This window comes from Acipenser ruthenus, chromosome 10, assembly GCF_902713425.1.
Source record: "Acipenser ruthenus chromosome 10, fAciRut3.2 maternal haplotype, whole genome shotgun sequence".
NCBI lineage: Eukaryota > Metazoa > Chordata > Actinopteri > Acipenseriformes > Acipenseridae > Acipenser > Acipenser ruthenus.
The window spans coordinates 45,001,520-45,024,127 of NC_081198.1; the positions used below are offsets into that span (position 1 = coordinate 45,001,520).

Consider the following 22,608-nt stretch of genomic DNA (forward strand, 5'->3'; position numbering starts at 1 on the left):
ACCGAATTCATCTTAAATGCAAGATTTGATGGGAAGAAACATCAGTTTACCTTGGCAAATACCATTAACTTCAACTTCTCCTGGAGGGCAGATTTTAGGTTTAACCTCTGTAACAGCTAAAAGAAAAGGGAATTAAAATAAGCACTGCTTTGTAAACACTCGCTAATACTTCCACTGCTCCTCAGGAGACCCCATATGCTAATCTGAAAAGAACCAGTAAAGAAATGCAAATGTAATTCTAAGCATGCAGTCATTTAAGAGTTATGGAGCCATGGGCGTACACTATAATATACTTTGTCTATATTAGGGATGTGCATCAATACCAAATAAATTCACAGCAACCAAAATAGGTTAATAAAACAAAACAAATTTCAAAACAATATGATTTTGTAATATTATTTTTCTCTTGTTATTTCAGGTATTTCTGTTGCTCTTACTGAATTGCTAATTAAAGCAGATACTGGTTGTATATATGACTTTATACATAAAAATGCAGTGTATAGCTTTGGCATGTGTCTTGTCCAAGGTTTGAATCATATGGGGGTGGCACATTTAAATGTATGCTTTCCTCTGCTATATTTTACAAGTAATATATAAATATATATTTCTTATCACTGCTCCTCCTTAATCGTTGTTAATACTCCACTGCTAGGAACATCTTTGTAACTATAACATCTGCTAATCCATAACCCTTATAGTTCTCCTGTGCTGTTTGACATTTTCACAATAGGGGAGTGTGGCATGAATGAAGTGCTGAGGAATGATTGGCAGCAGTGACATTTCTGAGCTGCCATCTATACTCCATGCACTAAAATCAACAGCTAGGATAGAGCCCCAGCAAGACTCTAGGTAATCTCAACTTTGGGTAACTCATTTCAAAACAGCTCACTCAGTGGAAAGAAATCCTTCATGAATATTCCATCAGTGAATTAGTATGCGACATTGAGATTTGAAAATAATGACACTGATTATTAAGTTGGAGAAAATGCGGCAGATTTTTTAAGCATCTAAATAATGTAGTGCTGAACGTTAAATCTCAAACTCAAACTGGAGCAGTTCAGAATATGTTTTGTTAGCTGATGATAAACATAAATTAATTAAGGATACACTCTAATTCATAAAAAATCACGTCATAAAAAGCTGACAGAAATGCTATTTGGGTCAAATTGTTCTGTAGGCAAAAGTAAATAAATAAAATGGAGGCAAACAATGTGTGGGCCCATTAATTTCGATTAAAGATGATTGGATCACTTAAGAATAAAAGGGTGTATCATTGGAATGTCAAATTCTTCATTATCCTTACCTTCTGCACAGTAGCCCATGCATCCCTGAGTTGGTTGTAAAAAATAAACAAAGAACTCTCCACAGTTTCTTACAGAGACTGGAATTCTAAACAAACAGCAGTCTTTGGTGCTTCCCAGGAAGAACTGCCATGTGGCGCAGGCTGACAGCTGCTTCACGTCCCCAAGGCGAGGCAGGGAGGCCTCTTTCAAAGAAAGCCACACAGGAGCTTGGGTTCCGCACTTGTTCATCTGAGAAGCAGTACAAATGCATGATTACTCTACTTTATTATTATTTGTTTATTTAGCAGACATCTTTATCCAAGGCAACTTACACTAGGGTGTGTGAACTATGCATCAGCTGCAAAGTCTTACCCGAAAGATGGAGCACAAGGAGGTTAAGTGACTTGCTCAGGGTCACACAATGAGTCAGTAGCTGAGGTGGGATTTGAACTGGGGACCTCCTGGTTACAAGCCCTTTTCTTTAACCACTGGACCACACAGCCTCTCTACTTGCTGTTCAGTTTCAAGAGTTAAAGCACAGATAAACTACTAAGAACTTAAAATCAGTTTACTTGTCTGGACATAAATTATATTTATTTTTTATGTGATATTTTAAGACAGTAAAGAGAGTAAACACTTAATTTGTATAGCAAATCACTGGCTGCCACAGTTCTTTCTAAGGTCAACGACCTGTATACATCAGCCCAATGCACAGGCATGAAGAGCTTCCTTTTCCTTTAAAATACAGCTACTCCTGTGACTTATCCCATCCCTACAAATAAGCCAGACACATATGAGTCTAAATATAAAGTGTTTGTATATATATTCTCTACAGAGGATTTCTCACACAAGTAAAAATTAAAAAAACACACAATTTGACCTGAGAATACTTCTTGTGAACCGCAATTGAATACCAGTATTCTATAACATTAAAAGTAATTTTAATTGGAATATACACTAAGAGGGTTCTAGAACATGTGTTTTAAAATGTCATCTGATATTATTTTTCATAGTTTTCAAATCATTGAAACATATTTCAAGTCCTTGTAAACCACGTAGATGCAATTGTATGTATATATATTGTATGTCTTCTACTGTTTGTCTCAATGAGTTTCTATCTTGAAGTGGAAAAGAATAATAAATAATTAGTATTATCTCAATCAGTTCAAATCAAAAGGAGCAGGTCTATATGCAAACATGCAATCAGCATCCTTTATTGTAAAAGGAGAATTGCTAATTAACATTACTTATTAAACTAGGGACAAACACAACCAATGTAGGCACATTTCAGATATGCTGGCTACTTCCAAGCAGGTTTGTGTCTTGTGTTTTGCAATGGAAATATTCTTCGTTTGTGGTGGTGGGAAATACGAATATTATTACATTTCTTACCAGTTCAGTATCCTCAAATGTATGTTTGTCTAATTCTCCATTGTTGTTTCTGCTTAGAACATTATTTATCAAACATCCTAATTAATGTCCTTTATCAACCATCAGAAGTTAGTAAATAGGAGGTTTCTCTCTAAAAGTACACTTGCAGAATGAAACTGCTGTTTCACACTCCTAGTGGTTATTGCTAAAACCACCACTCTTCAGAAAGGAGTCCTTTCAGAAGCAGGCCCAATGGTTGAAAAGTACATTACTTTACAGGCCTGGTAAATAATGGTCAATGCAGAGACGGTAATACAGAACTATGTACAATACACATAATATGATATTACATAAGTGAATGTACGACTGCATTAACTCTGCGTACTTCTATGCATTCAGTTGGCATCTCTGCTGGTTTGTTATTGATCATGAACCGGTACCATCCAGATGACAGTGAGTGATCGCAGATCAAGTCCTGGATCGCTGTGTGTTGAAGATCAACTGAATCAAAATCAATGCTGCGGTAAGGATTCTGTAGGACTTGATATCCACCTGGGTAACACTCTGGAGCTGCAATAATAATAATAATAATAATTAAATACTGCTATATTGCACTGTAACTGTTTTTTTTCCCTTGCTCTTTTGTGGCTCCTATTCATTTTACTAGTGCAGATGTGGGTGTATTATAAGGGGCCCTTCACAGGCAGTGTTCTTGAATATTTGACAAATGTTCAATTTTCTAACAAGACTAATTACGTAAACCTGATGTACTCTACAACATGATTTGTAATCTCTGGTAATCTTTGTGAAGGAATAGGCAATGCCCCCTTACTAATCTGCTGCAACATTTTGATCGCAAATGAGAATCTTAAATTACACTTACAAATTGGAAGAAATGCAGTATTTTGTTTTGCAGCTTGAATGATTTGCCAACATGTAATGAAACAGCGTTTAAAGACTGCTCAGGAAAATAACAGGGATCTTTATTGTCCACAAAGTAGACAGGATTTCCAATTAACATTTCATTTTGAAGAACTAAAACATTGCAACAGGACTTAGGGGAGTGGAGCAGAGACTTATTTATATGTAAAAGATTATACAAGTATTTTTCAGAAAAATATTTTTCAGGAAAATTCTCGATGGTTCACAGTAAAAATGATTGTAACAGTGACTAGATCACTGCCTTTCAGGCAAGTTGATGGAAATGTAAACTTTCATAACAGGCTTTAAACCATTTGATGCGGTGCGCTTTCAGCTAACCCTAAAGCCAACACTGACATGTGAGGGTTTCTACTTTGAGCTCTTTCCAGCAAGAGCCACAAAAGGCAACAATGTATGACTGCTACACTAGAGGATTCACTGCTGCAAAAAGAGACCTTTTACTCCTTTGTCACTTTGTCTGACAGAACAGCTTTTCCCTTTCTGTGTCTATATACTAAGCAGGGCCAAATGGTGACAGTTGTTTTTACAGTCCGTCTTACTGGTAATTATGACAGTGAATTTGTAATATGTTGCACTTCAACTACTGTGGTATTTTATAAAGGATGTGCACATAGACAATGAAAAATCCTTATTCCTGGTCATGACCTACTGGCATGTTCAATTGTACACCATAATTAACAGTTTGTGCTTCATTTTGAAGTAACCTTGTAAATGTGTTGAAGGATTATAACTATTTTAACAATATAAAATGTAGGAATATTTAATGTATTGTTCTGAGTAAGTTTTTTTTTTTACCATCTTTGCCTTCTGTTTGTCATCTATGTATGTGTGTATGTGCATTTTACGTACAAAATCTTGAATATAAATGTGTCTCTCTGGTAAGTGGTGTGCAATTTAATCCTATTATGTAGAATTTAGTAAAAGTTACCCAAACCTCTTTATTCTAGTAATTTAATTTATTGGGAAAGTGATCAATTAAAGAAAGTCTCTCTACAGTTGTGATGGACCAGATGTCTGGGTGTCAAACTTGGTTGTTCATAAACTTGAATAATGTATACTATGCAACAAGTCAGACCAAAATAATAGGATAATAATGTCACCAGAATACAGAGCCATCAATCACCGTGGTTTACATCAAATGGACAATAACTATCATAAACTAGATAGTAACAATCACGGTTATTAATTAAATTGGTGCTTACATGTTCTTAGTGCTAATGCTAAGGTTAGGGCACAGGCCAGGTTTCTGGTAATACAACATTAACAGCTGTTCTGGTAAAGCTTTGTAATCATTTATCTTAATGTCTAGGGGGTTATCAATAGGTTAGCAGATTCCTATTTCTACACACTTATAGGAATATTAGAATCACTTACTACTACCAGGAAATTAAAGTGAAGACAAAATAAGCTTTAACTTCAATTATATACAATCATCGATGCATCATGCCACAATTAAATTTGACAGGAAGTTATTACAAAATGTGGATGCTTCAAAATGAAGCTATACAGTCAGCGGTGGTAAGATGGAATGTGTCACAGCTGGTGGCACAGACATGCTGAGACAGGAAGGCCAGAGGGGTCTGTTAAAACATGACATGGATTGTAGATAGCTGTACCAGACCTTCCAGAATTTGGGCCAAAAATGTTGCAGTAAAGAGCCAATCCCTTCAGCAGGGACATGGGACTTTCCTCTGTGTAAAAGGCTGTCTTTAGTAAACTTCCATGTCCATTGTAAACAATGCACTTGACCCACATAGGGTAGACCACAGAACAGGAGTACTTTCAGTCCAGCTCTTTTTTCCACCTATTTTCTAAACAGTTTAATCAAACCAATTAAGCCTCCACCCAGACCCAGTCAGAAGTTAAGTATTTATTTACTTATTTCCTGTGAAACTTGCAGTTTAATAGCCCTCCGGATCTGCAGAATTCCTACCCAGTTATTTTTGCGCAATATTTGTACTTATAATTAAATTGTAGCTTAAGGTGTATAAAAACACTCAGTCTGAAACTGCAGCAGTTTGCTGTAAAACATTGACATTGAACTTGGGCTTCTAAATAGCTCCCCACAGATTTTGGAGTCTTTTAGTTTTTCCATTGAAAAATGTTTGTACATATCCATTCCAAAGTGCTTCAGCCTTGTTTTAATGCTACTTGAGTCTTTTAGTTTTGCTTATAAATCTTTCTAATGGCAGCCCAGAAACGTGGCATGATTTCTCAAGACAGTAATTATTTAAAGTTAGTCTACAGCTTTGCCTTGGTTTTGTCCCTCTTGGCTTCAGTACATTTGGTTTGTTATAAACCAGGAAGCGGGGGAGAGTATCTGGGGGTTTGCAAGATAACCAGGCAGATTGCAGACAGTATTATGAACTGATATGTACTGTAAACATTATTTTATAGGTCACACTAGCGTAAAAGTCACTCCCCCCTTTTTGAGACTTCAATTTTAGGAAAACACTTTTTTGTGTTTAAAATACTTTTAATTAATAGAGCGTAAAATCAAGTTAACCATCCCACATCAAAATCTCTATTAACCTATTTTATTTTAGCTTTTCAAGTACGCAAACAAGTTAAAGAATATCCTCTTTGCTTTACTGAACATTTCTTTCCAAAACCATACTTAGACAATTGTTCTATCTACATTGGCTTTTACAAATTTGTTGTATTAATTCAAATTTGAAATAAAAGTATTAAACAGTGCTGCTTTCATCAATTAAAAAAGCAAATAAACAATAAACTAAACAGTGCAACATCTAATAACCAGTAAACATAACATCTTAGTGTTGCATACGGTGCAGTACAATTGCATTCATTCCAGCTATACAAATACATCCATTTTATTTTGTTAATCAGAACCATAAATATACACATACTTTACAAGTGTACAACTGTGTTGCACTGCAATTTAGAACAAGTTACAGTATGTATTAAAGTCATTCAAAGTACTGAAAAATGTTTTCTACATTTTTATTTCGCCATATTTATGTTTCGTCTCCAGTCACGTACTGTTTTTTCAGCATAGCAATTGCCATGCATTTCAGCAAATTCAACTGAAGACTTTATAAGTTTACTCAGCTTTCTAACCAATAGCTGTTTGCTATGAATTCCAGGGGCGGGTTCAGTCTGAATGTTGACAAATCAATGGCTCGGGAGGGTTGGGAATAAGGAAATTCAGAGAGTTTGTTCAGTGGTCAGAGGTCAGTCAAGAGTCTGAAAGCTTACGTTTAACATTTAACAATTTTTTTTTTTATCTGACAAACATCTTTAAACATGGAAAACATGATTTTAAATTCAGGTTCATTGTGGTTTATGTTAGACTGGTATTCTTCCTCTGTTTTGTGAACCTTTTATTTTATTTTTTACTATCCTTTCACACCAGTTAGCTTTTAGATTAATTTCTAAGTAGCTGTAAAACAATAAATACTTTTCCCAAGTCAAGGGTTTCTTCTAGTTAACCAGTTTAAAAATACAGTAATTAGAATCATAAATCACCCAATTAATCTGCAGGGAGCTGTTCTCATAACCTTCTCTATCTTCAATAAGGTATTTAACATAGTTCCACTAAATAATCGTAAATAATGCATTGCACATCATAATCTGTAGTATGTTTTGTATTTTAATATACTTTCACAAGGCTGTAACATGGTTTCCAATGTTTTTGATACTGTATAAATATACTGAGGTTTAGATTATTTAGATTATTTGCCAAGTAAATAATAAACAAACAAATATACCTGTTAAGAAGAAGAAGAAGAAGAAGAAGAAGAAGAAGAAGAAGACGAAGAAGAAGAAGAAGAAGAAGGTGAAAAACATGCCTTGGATGATTTGGAGATGAGTTTGTAACAGCAGAAAAAAGTGGCTCAGAGATACTCATTGCTTTACGCTATGAAAAACCTTTAAATCTCATTGCAGGTGAGAGGGGATAGCAGATGGAGAAGGGAAGCGTAGACTCATTTTGCGCATTGCTGTCAGCACATGTAGTATCAAACAGCTGATGGCTACAAGGATAAGGGTTGGTGCCAGCTCTTGTCAGACAAACACAGCACCTGCAATGAATGTCTACTTCAATGGCATGCAAGGAATTCTATATAATGTAATTCTGCCAGACCAATGAAGTGAACAATAAAGACATGAGGCAGCTCTCTGTTTTACTATTATGTGAATGGATTGTGACTGCTTTGCTTTCATCCTTACATTATGAGATTTGGAATACTCCCATTGTAATGTGCAAAGGCACTGTGAAAGAACAGGTAAGTAGGGTCAATCATAGTCATGCAAGGTAGAGAATTGTTAACATGATTAGCCATGGTAAAATATTTTAAATGCATGTGATAAAGTTAGTACACTTGATACACATTTAATTAGCAAGATTTGTTTAACGGTGAAGCATGCGTACACATTGTATCCAAAAGGACTTTGCTTGGGCACAAATGCTGCTTCCCTTCTTACTGTCAATAAATGATATATAGTTTAGAACACAAGCCATTCAACTTGCACATACGGCATAGTAAATATTACATGTAATAGTTTATATTCCAACTTTGATGGTTAAGAAATAAATAGATTAAAACGACATAGACTTTTCATCCTCACATTGGGTGATGTTCCTCTTGAAGATGAGAAATTGTTTTGGTGGGAGGGGAAAGGTGTTGGTTTCATACTCTGGAATATATTAGCTTTATTATATATTATATGACAAGTGGAATCTCTCTGCCACTCATCTTCATTGCGATAAAACATGTGGCGGAGTGTCCCGCCCCTTTGTTTGTTATTTATTTATATTATGATTTATGTTTATTACGGTGAAAGCCAATTGTTATTTGTTATTGTTTTGTATTTTAAAAACCTCGTGAGGATGCGTGACTGATCAGCTAGTGATTTATTTAACTAGCTGACAGTCACGCATCCTTACTAAACTCGTGCAGACTATGGCCGAGGGGCAATAAGATAATTAACAGCTAGTTAACCCCTCGGCCAGAATATAAAAGCCTGCAGCTGTCTCAAGGAGGAGAGTGTACAGAGGAGTACGGGAGAGCGAGCAAGGTGGGAGAGAGATTTAAAAACCTAAACAACGGCTAAGTGTGCTGGTTTTACCCCAGCACGATACTTATTTGTTTATTTCTATTTGTTTGGCCAACGTGCCCTTTTGTTTGTGGCGCTCCAGCTTTGCCCCGCTACTTCCTGAGTCTGTGTTTCTGGTCTGACGTCACCACTGCAAGCCATCCTGTTCACAAACAATATGGTATAATTTGAATAAACCAACATCCATTGACTGCATATTAGCAGCCTGTCATAAAGCCAAACTCAAAGCGGAAGCATCAGTCCATGTGTTTGAATATGGTAATTATTATTAAGACTGATGTGCAACTGATGACAACAGGGATAAACTTGAGCTTACAATATTACAACAATCTAATAGTACATGTTAGGGCTTTATTACTACAAAGATGTAAATTATTCCTCCGGCATCAGTTTGAAATAAACTTAAGTGATGGAATGTTTTGTGTTACTCTGCATATGTTTAAATATCATGTTACATTGTATATTCTGTTTGATCTCAAGAATTCTGTTCAAAGCTGCAGACAGTACCCTAGAAAGCAGGATGAAAAGACACAGTACAAACTGTACTGAAAACAAAATGGCCAACTTTAAAAGATTTGCACCAAGCTGCAATAAAATAAAAATGACCTTGAGGTTATAATTAAACAGGAATCTGACAGCAGAATGTCTGGCACCTAATAAAAAAATGAAGAAAGTAACATAAACTCTGAACAATTTTATTTAAAAAAAATTGGACATTTAAAAATATGCATACAGTAGTAGATAAGGGCAGCAGTGTAGAGTAGTGGTTAGGGCTCTGGACTCTTGACCAGAGGGTCATGGGTTCAATCCCCGGTCGGGGACACTGCTGCTGTACCCTTGAGCAAGGTACTTTACCTGGATTGCTCCAGTAAAAACCCAACTGTATAAATGGGGAATTGTATATAAAAAATAATGTGATATCTTGTAACAGTTGTAAGTCGCCCTGGATAAGGGCGTCTGCTAAGAAATTAATTATAATATATAACGTGCTTTACTATTTGTTCATTCCAATATTATCAGTGAAAGGTACATATATGTTGATATAGTATATTTCCCTCTTATAGCCACAGGGGCAGTGTTGCAAGGGATAGGTTAACGGTTTGCATTACAGTAACTAAGGTAACCAATATGCGTAACATCCATAGAAAATAGATCTTTAAGGTTAAATACATTAACCTCTAACTCTAACAATCATCTTGATTCCGTTTTTCCAATTAGGGTAAAAAAAATTATAAATGGCATATAATGCAATGTCAAGCAGAAAACCAGTAACCATGACAATAATACTGTTTGTGTTATTCAAAAATAATGACCCACTTCAAGTGGCTTGTATGAGAAGATTTATTACCAGGTCAAGATCGTATTGCAGCATGACACCACAGGTCATAACTTTGACAAGATGGATTGTAATGCCCATTTTACCCACGATAAATTAGCTTCACAAGAGACATAGGGTAGATTCTTAATTTTGTTATTACATGGAATATGTCAGTTTTATTTAATTATATTCCTATCATGTTTATTGTGTTGTTTTATTTTTAAATATGCATTAAAACAACTCATATATGTTGCAGTTACATAATGGACATACCCATGATCCAGAAAAAAAATAGCTAAAGCATCAACTATAAACAATGATTTGCACACCCAAAAGTATCAACAGTCTATACCATGAATGAGAATCACCCATGGCTTCCACCAGAGCAAGTTGGTCCAATGCATTGGGTTTGACAGCTTTGTGTATGACAACACAAGCAACACATAGCGTGCTATAAAAGGGTTATATTAGCATTTACATTAATAATTAACATAAATGTGTTTTAAAGTTTAGTTTAACATAATTGAGAAACTACAGGTTCAGTAAACATGGCAACTAAAGAGGTCAGGGGTGGAAGTGTTAATCAGGCAATTAAGCCACATTTATAAATACGCCTGTCTTCACAGGTGTGAGGATTAAGCAAAAACCTAAATGACGGGTCAAGGTGGAGGCTACGATGTATAAGAAAGAAAAAAGCAAAGTTAGTCGTCTAGAGCTAGCGCCAGTTATATAGAATTTGCTTTCCACACCTCTTGGCTTTCTGGATGGGCTTCATCAAACAGTTGCACAAGTTGGATTAAAAATAATATCACCTCAAACAACCATTTATAAAATCAAGGCCTGTGTTACTGTATATTCATAGAAAGATAGATTATCATCATCTCAGCTTCAGTAGCACAATCCAAAGATTGGACTGTGTCCTGGTAATTTAAACCATGTTTTTTCAAAGTCATAAACTGTTGTCTCGACTGCTCTAGTCGTATTGGGAAAAGGACAAAAAGGCCACTGCAATATGAACCAGACAAGCTTACAGTAGATGGGCCGAATAGCCTCCTCTCATTTGAAAATGTTCTCATGTACTTGTATTGTTTATATTCTTATTGATTTAAATTGTATGTATGTTATATGTATGTATGAATATAAGTGAGTTCTTAATTATTTCGTTATGTTTGGTTCTGTTTTGCAACAACTACAACTACACAACACAGAACCACCAACCAGCACTTTTGTGTTGGTTTTTTTGGATAGGCTAGAGTATTATGAAACTTTGGAGACAAATGTATTTTAGTTTTCTAGTTTGTTTAACTGTATAGAGATAACAACCAAGCCCATGTTCTGGTCAGTGTTACTCCTTCATCTGTATGTTTATGTAACTGTGCTTGATGTTTCAATCAAGGAAACACTGTAGACTTACATAAGCATAACATCACTAATCAGAATGACCCTTTGTGTTTCCTACAGCTGTGTGATAATATTGCTGATTCTTCTGAATGTCCTTGGAGGCAAACTATGCAAGGCTTAAACTTAGTTTAGGGAAATCATGAATAGAATGTGTACAACGCTACAATATACAGCCTTTAATTTTCAGCCCTGAATTCAACTGCCCTAAAGGTACATTACAGGTTTTTAGCAAAACACTTTTTTTCTTTCATAACTATATTGTAGTTTTCTACTGCTTCAGTAATTGCTAGTGTAACTGTTTGACTTCTATCAAACCAGTTTCTGAGAAAGGAAACTTGTGTACATAAAATCTCTGAGCGATGTAAATAAATTTTAATGGAAAAACAGTTTGCCTTCTGATGAGGGTGAGTGCACATGAAGCTAAACTAAAGATTTGGAAACAGCAAATCATATTTTAGTATACAAATGAAAACTATTGTGGGACACTGACACTTTTAAAAGGATATATATTTTGTTGCTTCCCATTTAAGAGTGAAAAGAGAAAGACCATTATAATTACATTTTTCCTTCATGAGACTGGGCACCACAATTACTGTACTGTTGAAAAGGGTTGTAAAGTACAGCACATTTTTACATAAGCCAATATGGCATCTCTAAGGATACAGACCAAAGAGCTATTTTCCAAATGTACTGTACTATAAAATTACTTTTGCACTCTCACTAATCCAATACACAATACTGCATTGAGATTAGTGTAACTAAATAAAAAGGAACCACTGAAATGTACCAGGGATCACTCAACAATTAAGTGGAAATACATTCTTACAGCCTCCAGTTTTAACTGTTACCCACAAGGCATGCATTTAATAAATGACATGTCTGAAATTGTTTCTGTACCATAACTACAAGATCCTTAACTAAATGGCATCTTTTGACATTTGTTATTCATAAAAAAATTAAGAAAGTTAAAAAAAAAATACCCTTTTATATATGCTTGACTACATATGGTTAAAAGCACATTTCCCATTGATCAAAAGAACTTGATAATCAGATAAGCAGCTTTTACACTGGGGGAATAGCATGCACAAAACACTTCCAAATGGACCTGCACACAAGGAGTGTCTGAATGAAAAGATAGATGGCAGTGTAGTTGGTATATAGCAATGTTGATGCTCGCTTGTATGTGCACCTGATTTTTTTTTTTTTTTAATTCATACACATAAAAAGACATTATAAAAAGGTATATTATAGATGCATCCTCGCTGTTCCAATGGGGCTAGCTAGGCTATTATTTTGTGGTAATATGGAAACAAACACAAACAGCAATACAGCAACTACTGTGTAATCACTTTTGTGGTTTAGTCAATTCTAAAACAGCTGTCTTGGGAATGTGCTCAGCGATGTCAGCATTTCTGCACCTGGATGTAAAACTGGAAATGTAATCTTTAAAACTTTTAAATTCTCAGTTGCAAATAATAAAACAAGGTAAAGTTCTACTGTACAGGCCTTTTTGTATGTAAGCTGAAGAAACAGGGCACAACTCCAACAAAACACAATGCCTCTTGACAATGAATGACTAATGATTCCTCCTAAGGCCCAAAAAAGATACACCGATTAATATATTGTATTGGTTTCAGTTGTGCAATATGGCAAAGACTGCTGTACTGCATACACTTTCTATCAATATCACCCCCCCTACAAACAGTACAAACGTTGAGGGCAGGGCAGGGCAGGGCAGGGCGGGGGGGCAACTTCACGGAGCTTATTACAGAGTATTATAGTATTATTCACACATATGTGTCCAATAAGAAAGCATGTTTACCAGAATTGTCACCATATTCAATCAAAAATGCAGCTCGTTTGTCACACTATACACTGGCCATGACTTTATAAATAATTATCAAACTATTTAAATCAACCCCTGGCGCTTCTTTAATTGTTTTCACAAAATAGTATACAGTGTAGATTTTAAGTTAACTATTCATTGTTACAAACAACAGTTTAAATGTTTTGCTGATCACCTTCTGATTTATAACTGTTTTAAAATACGTAACAAAAAACAAAACAAAAAAAAAAAACCATCACAGTAAGAAATAAACCGCTACCTTACCTAACCGCGCCAGCGATGTGCAAAGTTGAAATAAAGAAATCCATAAAACGCAAGAATGGCCAAAACATAAAACACGTGGGAGGTAAGACAGTAAGTGATCCATGATAACCAGCGTTTTTTTTTCTTTCTTTCTTTTTATCCACAGATCATCTGTATTGATTACTGAAAAACAACCGGTCCCATCTGAAAGTTTTTATGAAGTCAAAATTCCGTAGTAAGTACTATTCAATCCAGTGTTTTACTTATGTGCATTATCCTGTAGATGGCTACGAGTGTTCCTTGCACACTGGCATTTCAGTTTTCATACAGTGAAACCCCTGTCCGAGCCTGTCCTGCAGAGGCACGGCGAAGACACAGTCCTTAAAAGTTGGAGGTACAGCAAATGAAAACACAACTCCCTAGACTCTGATAAACTTCAGAAGTAGGTGGGCTCAGGAAGGGAGAACTGGGGGTTAGGGGTTTGAATAAGACATTTTAAAAAATAAAGATTTGCATATTCTCATTGACAACATCTAAGTATCACGGAATTCAAAAACCCTTTTCACTTGTGCTGAAGTTGCAAAAAAAAAAAAAAAAGACAAAAAGTAATGCTGTCAATTTTTTTATTTATTTAGATTATGGCGAATTAAAACCAAATGATCCACGTACGGTATTGATAATATTCCTTACAATTGTACTGTGCTTTACTGTAAATATAACCTTGTAAGTCGTTGGATAAAGGCGTCTGTCAAAGTAATAAATAAATAATAACTATGCAGCTTTCTGTATAATTAACCAACACATTTGTAACTTGTGGTTTAGCAACGGTTTGCCACTGGATGTTTGGTCGTAAATTAATCACATTAAAAATTAAAACATAAGTAATAATGTATATGTATTCATTTATTTTAATGCTGTTTGCTTTCCCAGTGCAGCCACGACAGTTTGCCTTTCTAATCAAATACTGTACAAGACACTGGGTTTATATCAAATACTGTAAATGAATGCCAGTATATGACGAGCTCCACAACAGACAAACAAAAACACAGTGACTGTGACATGATGTTGTTTCACTTTATTACTGGCTACCTTCATGGAAGTTAATTTCTTGTTTTTCTTATCATTATTAATCATTATTGTCTAACTGTGATGGTGGCACCGAGAATGTATAAACAGCATACAATGTTTTTATGCAAGTCATAAATAATATTTTTAAAACTAGCAAACATCCAGAATGGTAATACAACACATATCTGGTTTCTAATAAAAAAGGGTTGCCATGTCTCAGGAGAGCAAACTTAGTAAATCACAGTCAAAAGCCCGAAAGATGTTCTATGTCCCTGGCTCACTGACCACTGCTTTGGTGGATCAGAGTGATGGATGATTTGCAGAAGAGTTGAGATGAACTGGAATGCTTTAATCTCTATGCAAACCCATTTGGGTGTCACTAATCCATTAATTAAGTGCCTACAAAAAAGTCTGCTTGCTACACATAGTTGTTTCTCATTAGGAACAACCTAAATTTAATGTTTGCTTCAGAATTGCATTCAATTTTTGAAGCCAATTAAAAGTCATAATGACATTCCACTTAAAGTTATCTTTTCCCCATTACATCTGTAAATCAACAGATGTAGTAACATCTGCCATTTCCACTAACGAAGTTTTAAAACTGCATCATCACATTCAGGGAAGGCTCTTTTAAGTTCTGAAGCATTTGTAATATATTGCAAAGGAAATAGGCATAATGTTAGATAACTTATTTCTCAAATTATGTTTAAGCAATGATTTGAGTTTGCAGTTTCTTGTATTTAGTTTCATTAAGACGCCACAGACAAAATTATCCAAATTCCAACAACCACATTAATTCTGTCCTTTTACAGTATTTCAGAAATATGCTTTATTGGAATGTTTTAGGTCACAGTACTTTTGCAATTGAATCCCTAATTTAAAATGTCTGCTTCAGTAATCCTTTGAAATAACGGTAAAACAACATGCCAGCTATATTGGATTAGTGCATAAAAGATCACCCTTTTCATCACTTGGCTTGTTGTTTAAAAAGGAGGAAAACCTACAATAGGGAAGCCTTTGCAATTTTTCAAAATAAATTAAATCAGCAAGGAGTATATGTCAATGGCTATGATCCGGCTGAATCTTTCTTTTAAATACTGGATGTATATCTTTTTTTTAAGAGGTAGGAGAACATGGACATGTAACAGCTCAGATTATATACGATTAAGTATGAAAAGGCTCTTACAAGGAGAATGTTGTAAGTAACCATGTCTCAAGCCATACTGTATCTCAAAGCCGTGTCTCAAATAATAAATGACCGGTAAACATAATCTGTTTAATAAACTACTACAGTGTACAGTATTTTTTTGAGTGTGTGTCCTTTGAAGAGAGTTTCCATCTGGAATTCCTTTGATTGATTAAAGAGTACCCCTAATGACAGCATACAGTTCACTAGCAACACAACTTTAAAAAAAAAGTCTTCAGTGGCACCAAGGAAAACATCAAAGAATGTAACTGTAACTTATATTTACCAGATTAAAAGACCCTGAGAGGTAACATTTGATTTTAACTAGCTAACGACAAACACTTTACAAGTAATCCAAATCCCCCCCCCCCCCCCCCCCCACATACCCCCCATACTAACTTGTGTATTGAAAGGGGGGGGGGGGGGGGGGGGGGTCCTGACCTACTCATGTGCCAAAGGCCAAATAGCCCCAGATAATTCTGATGTAAACTAAATGTTGAACTAGATGTTTAAAAGTGCACAATGGATTAAAAAGCTGTTAAAGTTACAAAACTTGTTAAGTGATCCAACACCATTTTTCTTTGGTACACCAATGAAGCCAATTGTGAACAGTAAAATATTTAAAGTAAAACTCAAATATAGTACAATTCTACAATTAGTACAATTCTAACTTGAAGGTAACTAATTAAATAGAATGATACTTATGCAAGCCATATAAAAAGAGAAAGGTTATTACACAAAAAGGGATTAGCAGAACAGATAATACAATTGGTGTCAAGTATTGGCAGTGTCTCATTTCTATTTATAACTGAACCGACACATTGCTGCTTCTGTGTCTTTGTATTTGTTCAAATGACAAGGGTTACATAAAAAAAAAAAAAGATTATTGCTTGTTGAACTCTCCTCATTTTATAAGTGGGACCATAGAAATACCCACAATAGATACTCATCTGGTAGACATAAATAAACTAATCAAGTTATAGTATTTAAGAATAAAGAATTCTTAAACAGTTTACGTGGTATGTCAATGAAAATGGCTTTAACGTGTGCAACATATTTAACTGAAAGCATGACTTAACGTATCGTATTAACATCGTTACATACAGAGATTCCAACCTGGAATCTTGAGTTCCATCAGGCTTATGTCACAAATGATCAAAAATGACCAATAAATTTGTGCAGAGAAAAATGTTATTTCATTTTTAAGCTATAGACATATATTACAGTATTACATTTAGAGTAAAGGCAATGTTTACTGTGGGATTTAATCATGAACCACCCACAATCCTGCTTCCACATTATAGTGCAGTGTGATTGAAAATGACATGATATGGTCTAATATTCAGGTATGAGATGTATTAAAAATTAAAGTGGATCTGCCAAGAGCCTGAGGTTAGATTTGTGTAGGATTCTGTCACTCAAAGCTATTCATATTCCTTACTGACATGTGTTGGGTGGTAATTAAATCAGCAGACAATTTAACAAGGATGGAAGGTGAAGGAACTATATGACGGCAACTTTTAAATATGGATGCCATTTCTCTGAGAAGGGATCTATCATCAAAACAATATTAATAACTGCAGACAGGGACATAATCCTCTTGTCAAATGGCATTCTTTAAATTGGTATCAATATTTTTTTCTCTCTCCATAGCAACATTGCAAAAGTATAATATACAGTTCTGGATAAGAAATTATGTTGTGTTTCCAAATACCCTAATTGCAGAATCACGGTATCAGCACTGATGTTAGTCTGACAAACCTCCCTCTTTGAAATTGTTACAGTATTTGCAGCAAAGATTGAATCGCCAGTGGTTCATAATAGACTGTATAAGTACAGAGAAACTTAACAGCAGCTCCAAAGTATTATCCATGAGTTGCTTACATTTCTGAATGTGTCTAATCTGTATCTTTAGTGTCTAGACTAATCCATAGAGAATCTATAGAACAGTAAATGCCCTATGCAATTAAAATAACAGCACTGCACCCAAACCACAATGACTATTTATAGTAGTGTTTGGCATGTTCAAAAGGCTCAACCTTTTTTCTACATAACCATGAAAACAAGATTAGCAAAGTAACATAATTAAAAGGCATGATAATACTTTTTAAAATCTTTGCTTTTTTAGATGAAGACTGGCAAGAGGTCAAAGAAGCTAGTATCTGAGCCTCTCAAATCCAAGGGAGCAAATAATCTGTCATTTCCTTTCCTAACACACTTGTAAATCCAAGGGTCTTCAACCAAGTAGGTTTCTTGTACAGATTACCTTTTTTTGACACAAAAAAGAATAATGAGTCTTGTGTTTGACTATATGGGGATATTTGGCATAAATCTTGTAAATAGGTCTTATTTTCCCTGCATGACCCTGTATTGTATTATTCCTTATTCCACTAGCTGCTTACAGTGTTTGCAATATATATAAACTGAGTTGAGTCCCACATTCTTTAGCATAAACGAACAGCTTTTACATGCAATTGCTGATTTGTTTTTAACATTAGGTAATTGCATTATGCTCAGATTATCAGAATATGCAGTAATATGCACCTGAGTTCAGAAGCTGAGAAGCTGCTCCTCAACCCTAGTTGCCAGCCATATGTAACACAGGCTACAGCAGTCAGAGTGCCTACGTTGGTAATCAACAGCACCATCTAGTGAAAACTCACTGTAGATCCAGTTTATACAGAAAAAAGGCAATAGAAATGGGAGAATGTTATTGTAAGTGCTAGTGTGGGGCCTGTCTAACTACTTGTATTGTTTATTATATAAAAAGTGCTTCATGAATAAACATTGTTAATTTACATAAGGTACTACAAGATAATTACAGTACATGCTTAACTACAGGGTACATAAGTTGCTTGTATAGTTGAAGGACTTTGACAACAAATAAACCTAATTATTAATGTGCAATCGAGGCCTTCAATCTGCAGGTGTTACAGTCTTTTGAATTGAGCCACTGACTAATCAGTTTCTCAGTGTTTGAGGTATAATTGTATTATCTGCCTATGGACATCTTTTTAATCACAAACACGGTAAAATCTGTTTCAGTAGACACCTGGTGAAATGTCTACTGTACTGTAGCCTTTCTTCTCCATATCAAACCTGAGTTAACTATTTTTGCTATATATATATATTTTCCCCCATATACTACAGGCACTGCTACACATAGCTGTAAAACAGTTAATGCTCGTATATACACCCCACATGATTTTATGTTGACATGCTGTGGCAAAGTGGTAACTACGTGCAGGTGAATGCAGTGCAGAGAGCGGAATAATCACACAGAAACGTATGGTACAGGTGCAAGGGTGTTTATTATTGTTTATAATGTCCAGAGCCTTATGGCAACAACCTGTAAATAATAATACTGTTGGAAGTGGTACAGCGGCGTGTATCACTCTGTTTATACAGATCCTACGGGTTTGACCCGCAACCAAAAAGTCCCGTTTTTCCTCACCCACACAAAACACAAACACAGACACAGTTTCTACAGTGCGTGAATTAGGTGCTCGTGGTGAAAAGACAGTCCTGAAGTGAAAGAAGTGAGTGCTGAAGTCCGAGTTAATGCTGGCCGACGGCTACAACTCCGGATTGTGCTAGTACTCTTAAACGACAAACACCACAAAACAGACAGTGTTACAAGACAGACGAATACAGCGAACACTCACGGTTTCTTAGTTTCAAGTTCATGGGCTCCTTCTAGGTTTATTTGCTTAACCATCTACAAAGGAACAGATCACGCAAGCCATGCCCCCTATTTATACCCTCGCCCATGACTCCGAGGTTAACGAGCGCATCCGCTCCTCCAGTCCTCGGATGCCACGCCGCTTACCGTCCGGGTCAATGAGCTTGGGTGCCGTAGCTCTGCCCCCTTCCTAAATGACTGACTTCCACCTACCCTACGGAATAAATTGTCGTGCCATTTAATTAAGGGTACTCTGTTCCTCTTGCACCGTGCCCTCACAGGTCGAGAGGGAGATCAAACACCAAGAGTCATTCGATCTCTGTCACACATGCCTATGAATTTTGCTGCTAACTGGAGGTACTTTGCACCTGCAGACCGATAATGTTGCCCTGTATGATGAATGACATTGTTTTAAATGTTGTTTTTCATGATCTCAAAATTACTATAGTATAAAAAAAGAAAATGCCACAATCAGTTTGATGTCCCTTACCACTTACCACATTGGTGTATTCCCTAGCCTGTACTAAACCACCAAATACTGTATGCAGATATACTAAGCCAAAAAATATACTGTACTGTATATGTTGATAATCATTTCAAATTACATGTTAAATAAGGATCATCAATCACAGACATTGTATTGATCACCTCAGGATTATAGGCCTTTGGGAAAAATTGATAGAAATCTAAGCAGTGTATGTAAATAATTTCCTTTTTAAGCAGACTATTTTTAACCGCAACAGTTTTCTCAAGTAAATGTACTCTTTCCAGAACAATGAAACCTTGATCGCTGTAGACATGGATGTACATAATCTATATCCTGGAGCGACTTTCCATCACCAAGATTTCTGTTGACAAGGGACTCTTCTTGTTTTCTTTTTTTCACTCTGCCAGCTGCAACTTCACAGGGAAAACATTCTCAGCAGGTGGTGAAAGAAAAATGTCTCCATGTGAAATTTTAGCTGCTTTCTGATATCCTCGGACAAGATGAACCATTAAGATAACTACCAGCAATGCATCATTGTATGGTGAATGGGACTGTGTTGCAAGTCTGGTATTAAACATGACCTTTTCAACTAGAATGAAAAATAGAAACCATTAATGTTTCTGTAATGGGTAGCTACTGCCACAAAATAGTTAATTATTTTACAAGAGCTGTTACATATAGCATTTAAAAATAGAAAAAGCACTACAGTGTGCATCTGAATGTCAAGGGTGTAAACCAAAACTTCATTTACATTTTGGAAACATGAGGGAGGGTACAGACCTCACCTTCAATTGGACTTATTTTTTGAGTGTCGTATTTGGATGGGTTTCCACAACTGCTAAACAGATCAACCACTAGAGAAAGCAAACTTTACAGCAGTGGCACAGTTCAGTTTATTAAGGTATCTCTTGTAGAACACCCACCAGGTAGTTTTGGCTTCCACAGGGAACATTAACTAGCACATAAAAAGAATGACTTAAAAAGAAGGCACAACTGTGCCAAACAGTACATTAAAAATAGAGAACAAAACCAAATTAAACAACAAACGAGTCAGAGAAATCGGCAAAATAAATGCCCAATATTTTGCCCAAAGCCCAAAAATGTTATTAGAATTTCCCATATTTTAAGGATGCATAGTAAAAGTATTGTATTATTATACAGCAGTACTTTCAATTAGGTTTTCTGAATGCAGGTTTTTTATTTTTTTTATTTACCTCCTTAATACATACAGTATATGTGCATTTACTACCACAATGAATTATTGTTCCAGCATTAGGAAGTACCTTGTGCCTATCAGAGGCTTTGATGTTCTGTCTCGTTATGTGAACAAAGAAGTTCAAGAGCTAAAGCTTCATACATTTTAAACCCTTCCAGGTGTCACATTTCCATTTTCTAGGATAATTTATTACTGAGTAGAAATTGCCTAAGAAGAAACTCTGCTTACTGGGACAGTATAATGGAGAAAAGAAAAAGCAAATAAATTAATCAAGGCTATTGTGGGCACGTGTAGCATATTGTATGTTTTTTTATGGTTGTAAAACAGGGAAACTATTACATCACTTACTAGTACTAAAGATTGTATGTATTTTAGAAGGATTGTTAGAAACGTTACATGCCCTACAGCTCACAGAAATTGCCAAATGCTGTGAAGATGTCTTTAAGCATTTTGACATCATTTATAACATAGTATGATGCATTTCCCTTAGAGTGCCATCGTTATACATATAGTGTAAATCCTAAAGAGAAACTAACTTAATAAAATCAAACATACTGTACTTGTTCCATGTTAAAAAAGCAATGATTGCGGCTGATTTAGCTGCTCTGAACATTAATGAGTTAGTAGGTTTGACCACTACAAAGCATTTTTTTTGTGAGAGAAGAGTCTGGAAATAGCTTCTAACTTCTGTGTTACATCTGAAGCAAGACATGAAATGCATGAGTAATAATAGCAATTGTCTCAAAACAGATAATTACTGCAGTCGATCACCAGTTTGAAAGTAACAAAATTAGTAACCATATAAAACAGACAGATGGCAACAACAAACAGCTCAAATCACTTCAAGGGTTGCAGACGTGACTCTTGTGCAGTACTAAAAGCAAATTCACATCAAACAGACACCATACATTAGTTAGCAGACTTCAAAGTGTTATAAATAAACAGGAACAATGAGACATACAAAGATGGCAAAAAGCTATTTTATTTAATACCTGCAATAATGTGCAGTCAGCTACACGTAACAAAGCAAATACTGTCTTGTTGGCGGTTAAGGAAATGTGCATAACTCTTTTACCAATTATTGCAACGATTTCTTGCTGCAAGGCGAAAGGTTTAGTGTTAAAGTTCTTGATATGGGAACGACAGTATTTAATGCCTGCTTACTTTGTTTCTAGGCCACGGCAAAAGATAAACTATTAGCTCTAGCTGTGGCAAGGGATGTACTGTAGGTTAATTTCAAATCCTGATTGCTCACTAAAGAGTATGCAATAAATGCTATAGTAATAAAGAATAGATCAATAGTGACTCATAATTAAGGTCTTGTGAAAATCGCGATTTCACGGGCTGCGCGGAAATCATGAAATTAACCCAATACCGCAATTTTTACAATATTATTAAGAAATAAAAATAATTTCATAATTATTTGTATTCCATACAAAAATTACATTAACTAAACTGTACAGCTCTGCTATGTGTCTGTATGTTG

General features: G+C 35.5%; 1 protein-coding gene across 3 annotated transcripts in view; it reads right to left on the reverse strand.

Moving 5' to 3' along the window:
* The window catches only part of si:ch211-246m6.5 (von Willebrand factor D and EGF domain-containing protein), a 67,124-nt gene extending 47,645 nt beyond the window's left edge, over positions 1-19,479 (reverse strand). Inside the window, exons 1-4 of one of the 3 annotated variants that reach the window (XM_059032358.1) lie at positions 19,403-19,479; positions 3,040-3,224; positions 1,304-1,532; positions 51-116 (exon numbers count right to left, since the gene is read on the reverse strand). In XM_059032358.1, the coding sequence (XP_058888341.1) occupies positions 51-116; positions 1,304-1,532; positions 3,040-3,224; positions 19,403-19,424 (502 nt within the window). In that variant the 5' untranslated portion in view covers positions 19,425-19,479. Of the gene's footprint in view, positions 1-50; positions 117-1,303; positions 1,533-3,039; positions 3,225-13,504; positions 13,878-19,402 lie in introns of those variants that run through there. The other 2 variants (XM_034004453.3, XM_059032360.1) reach the window with 2 other exon arrangements.
* Positions 19,480-22,608: the final 3,129 nt, after the last annotated feature.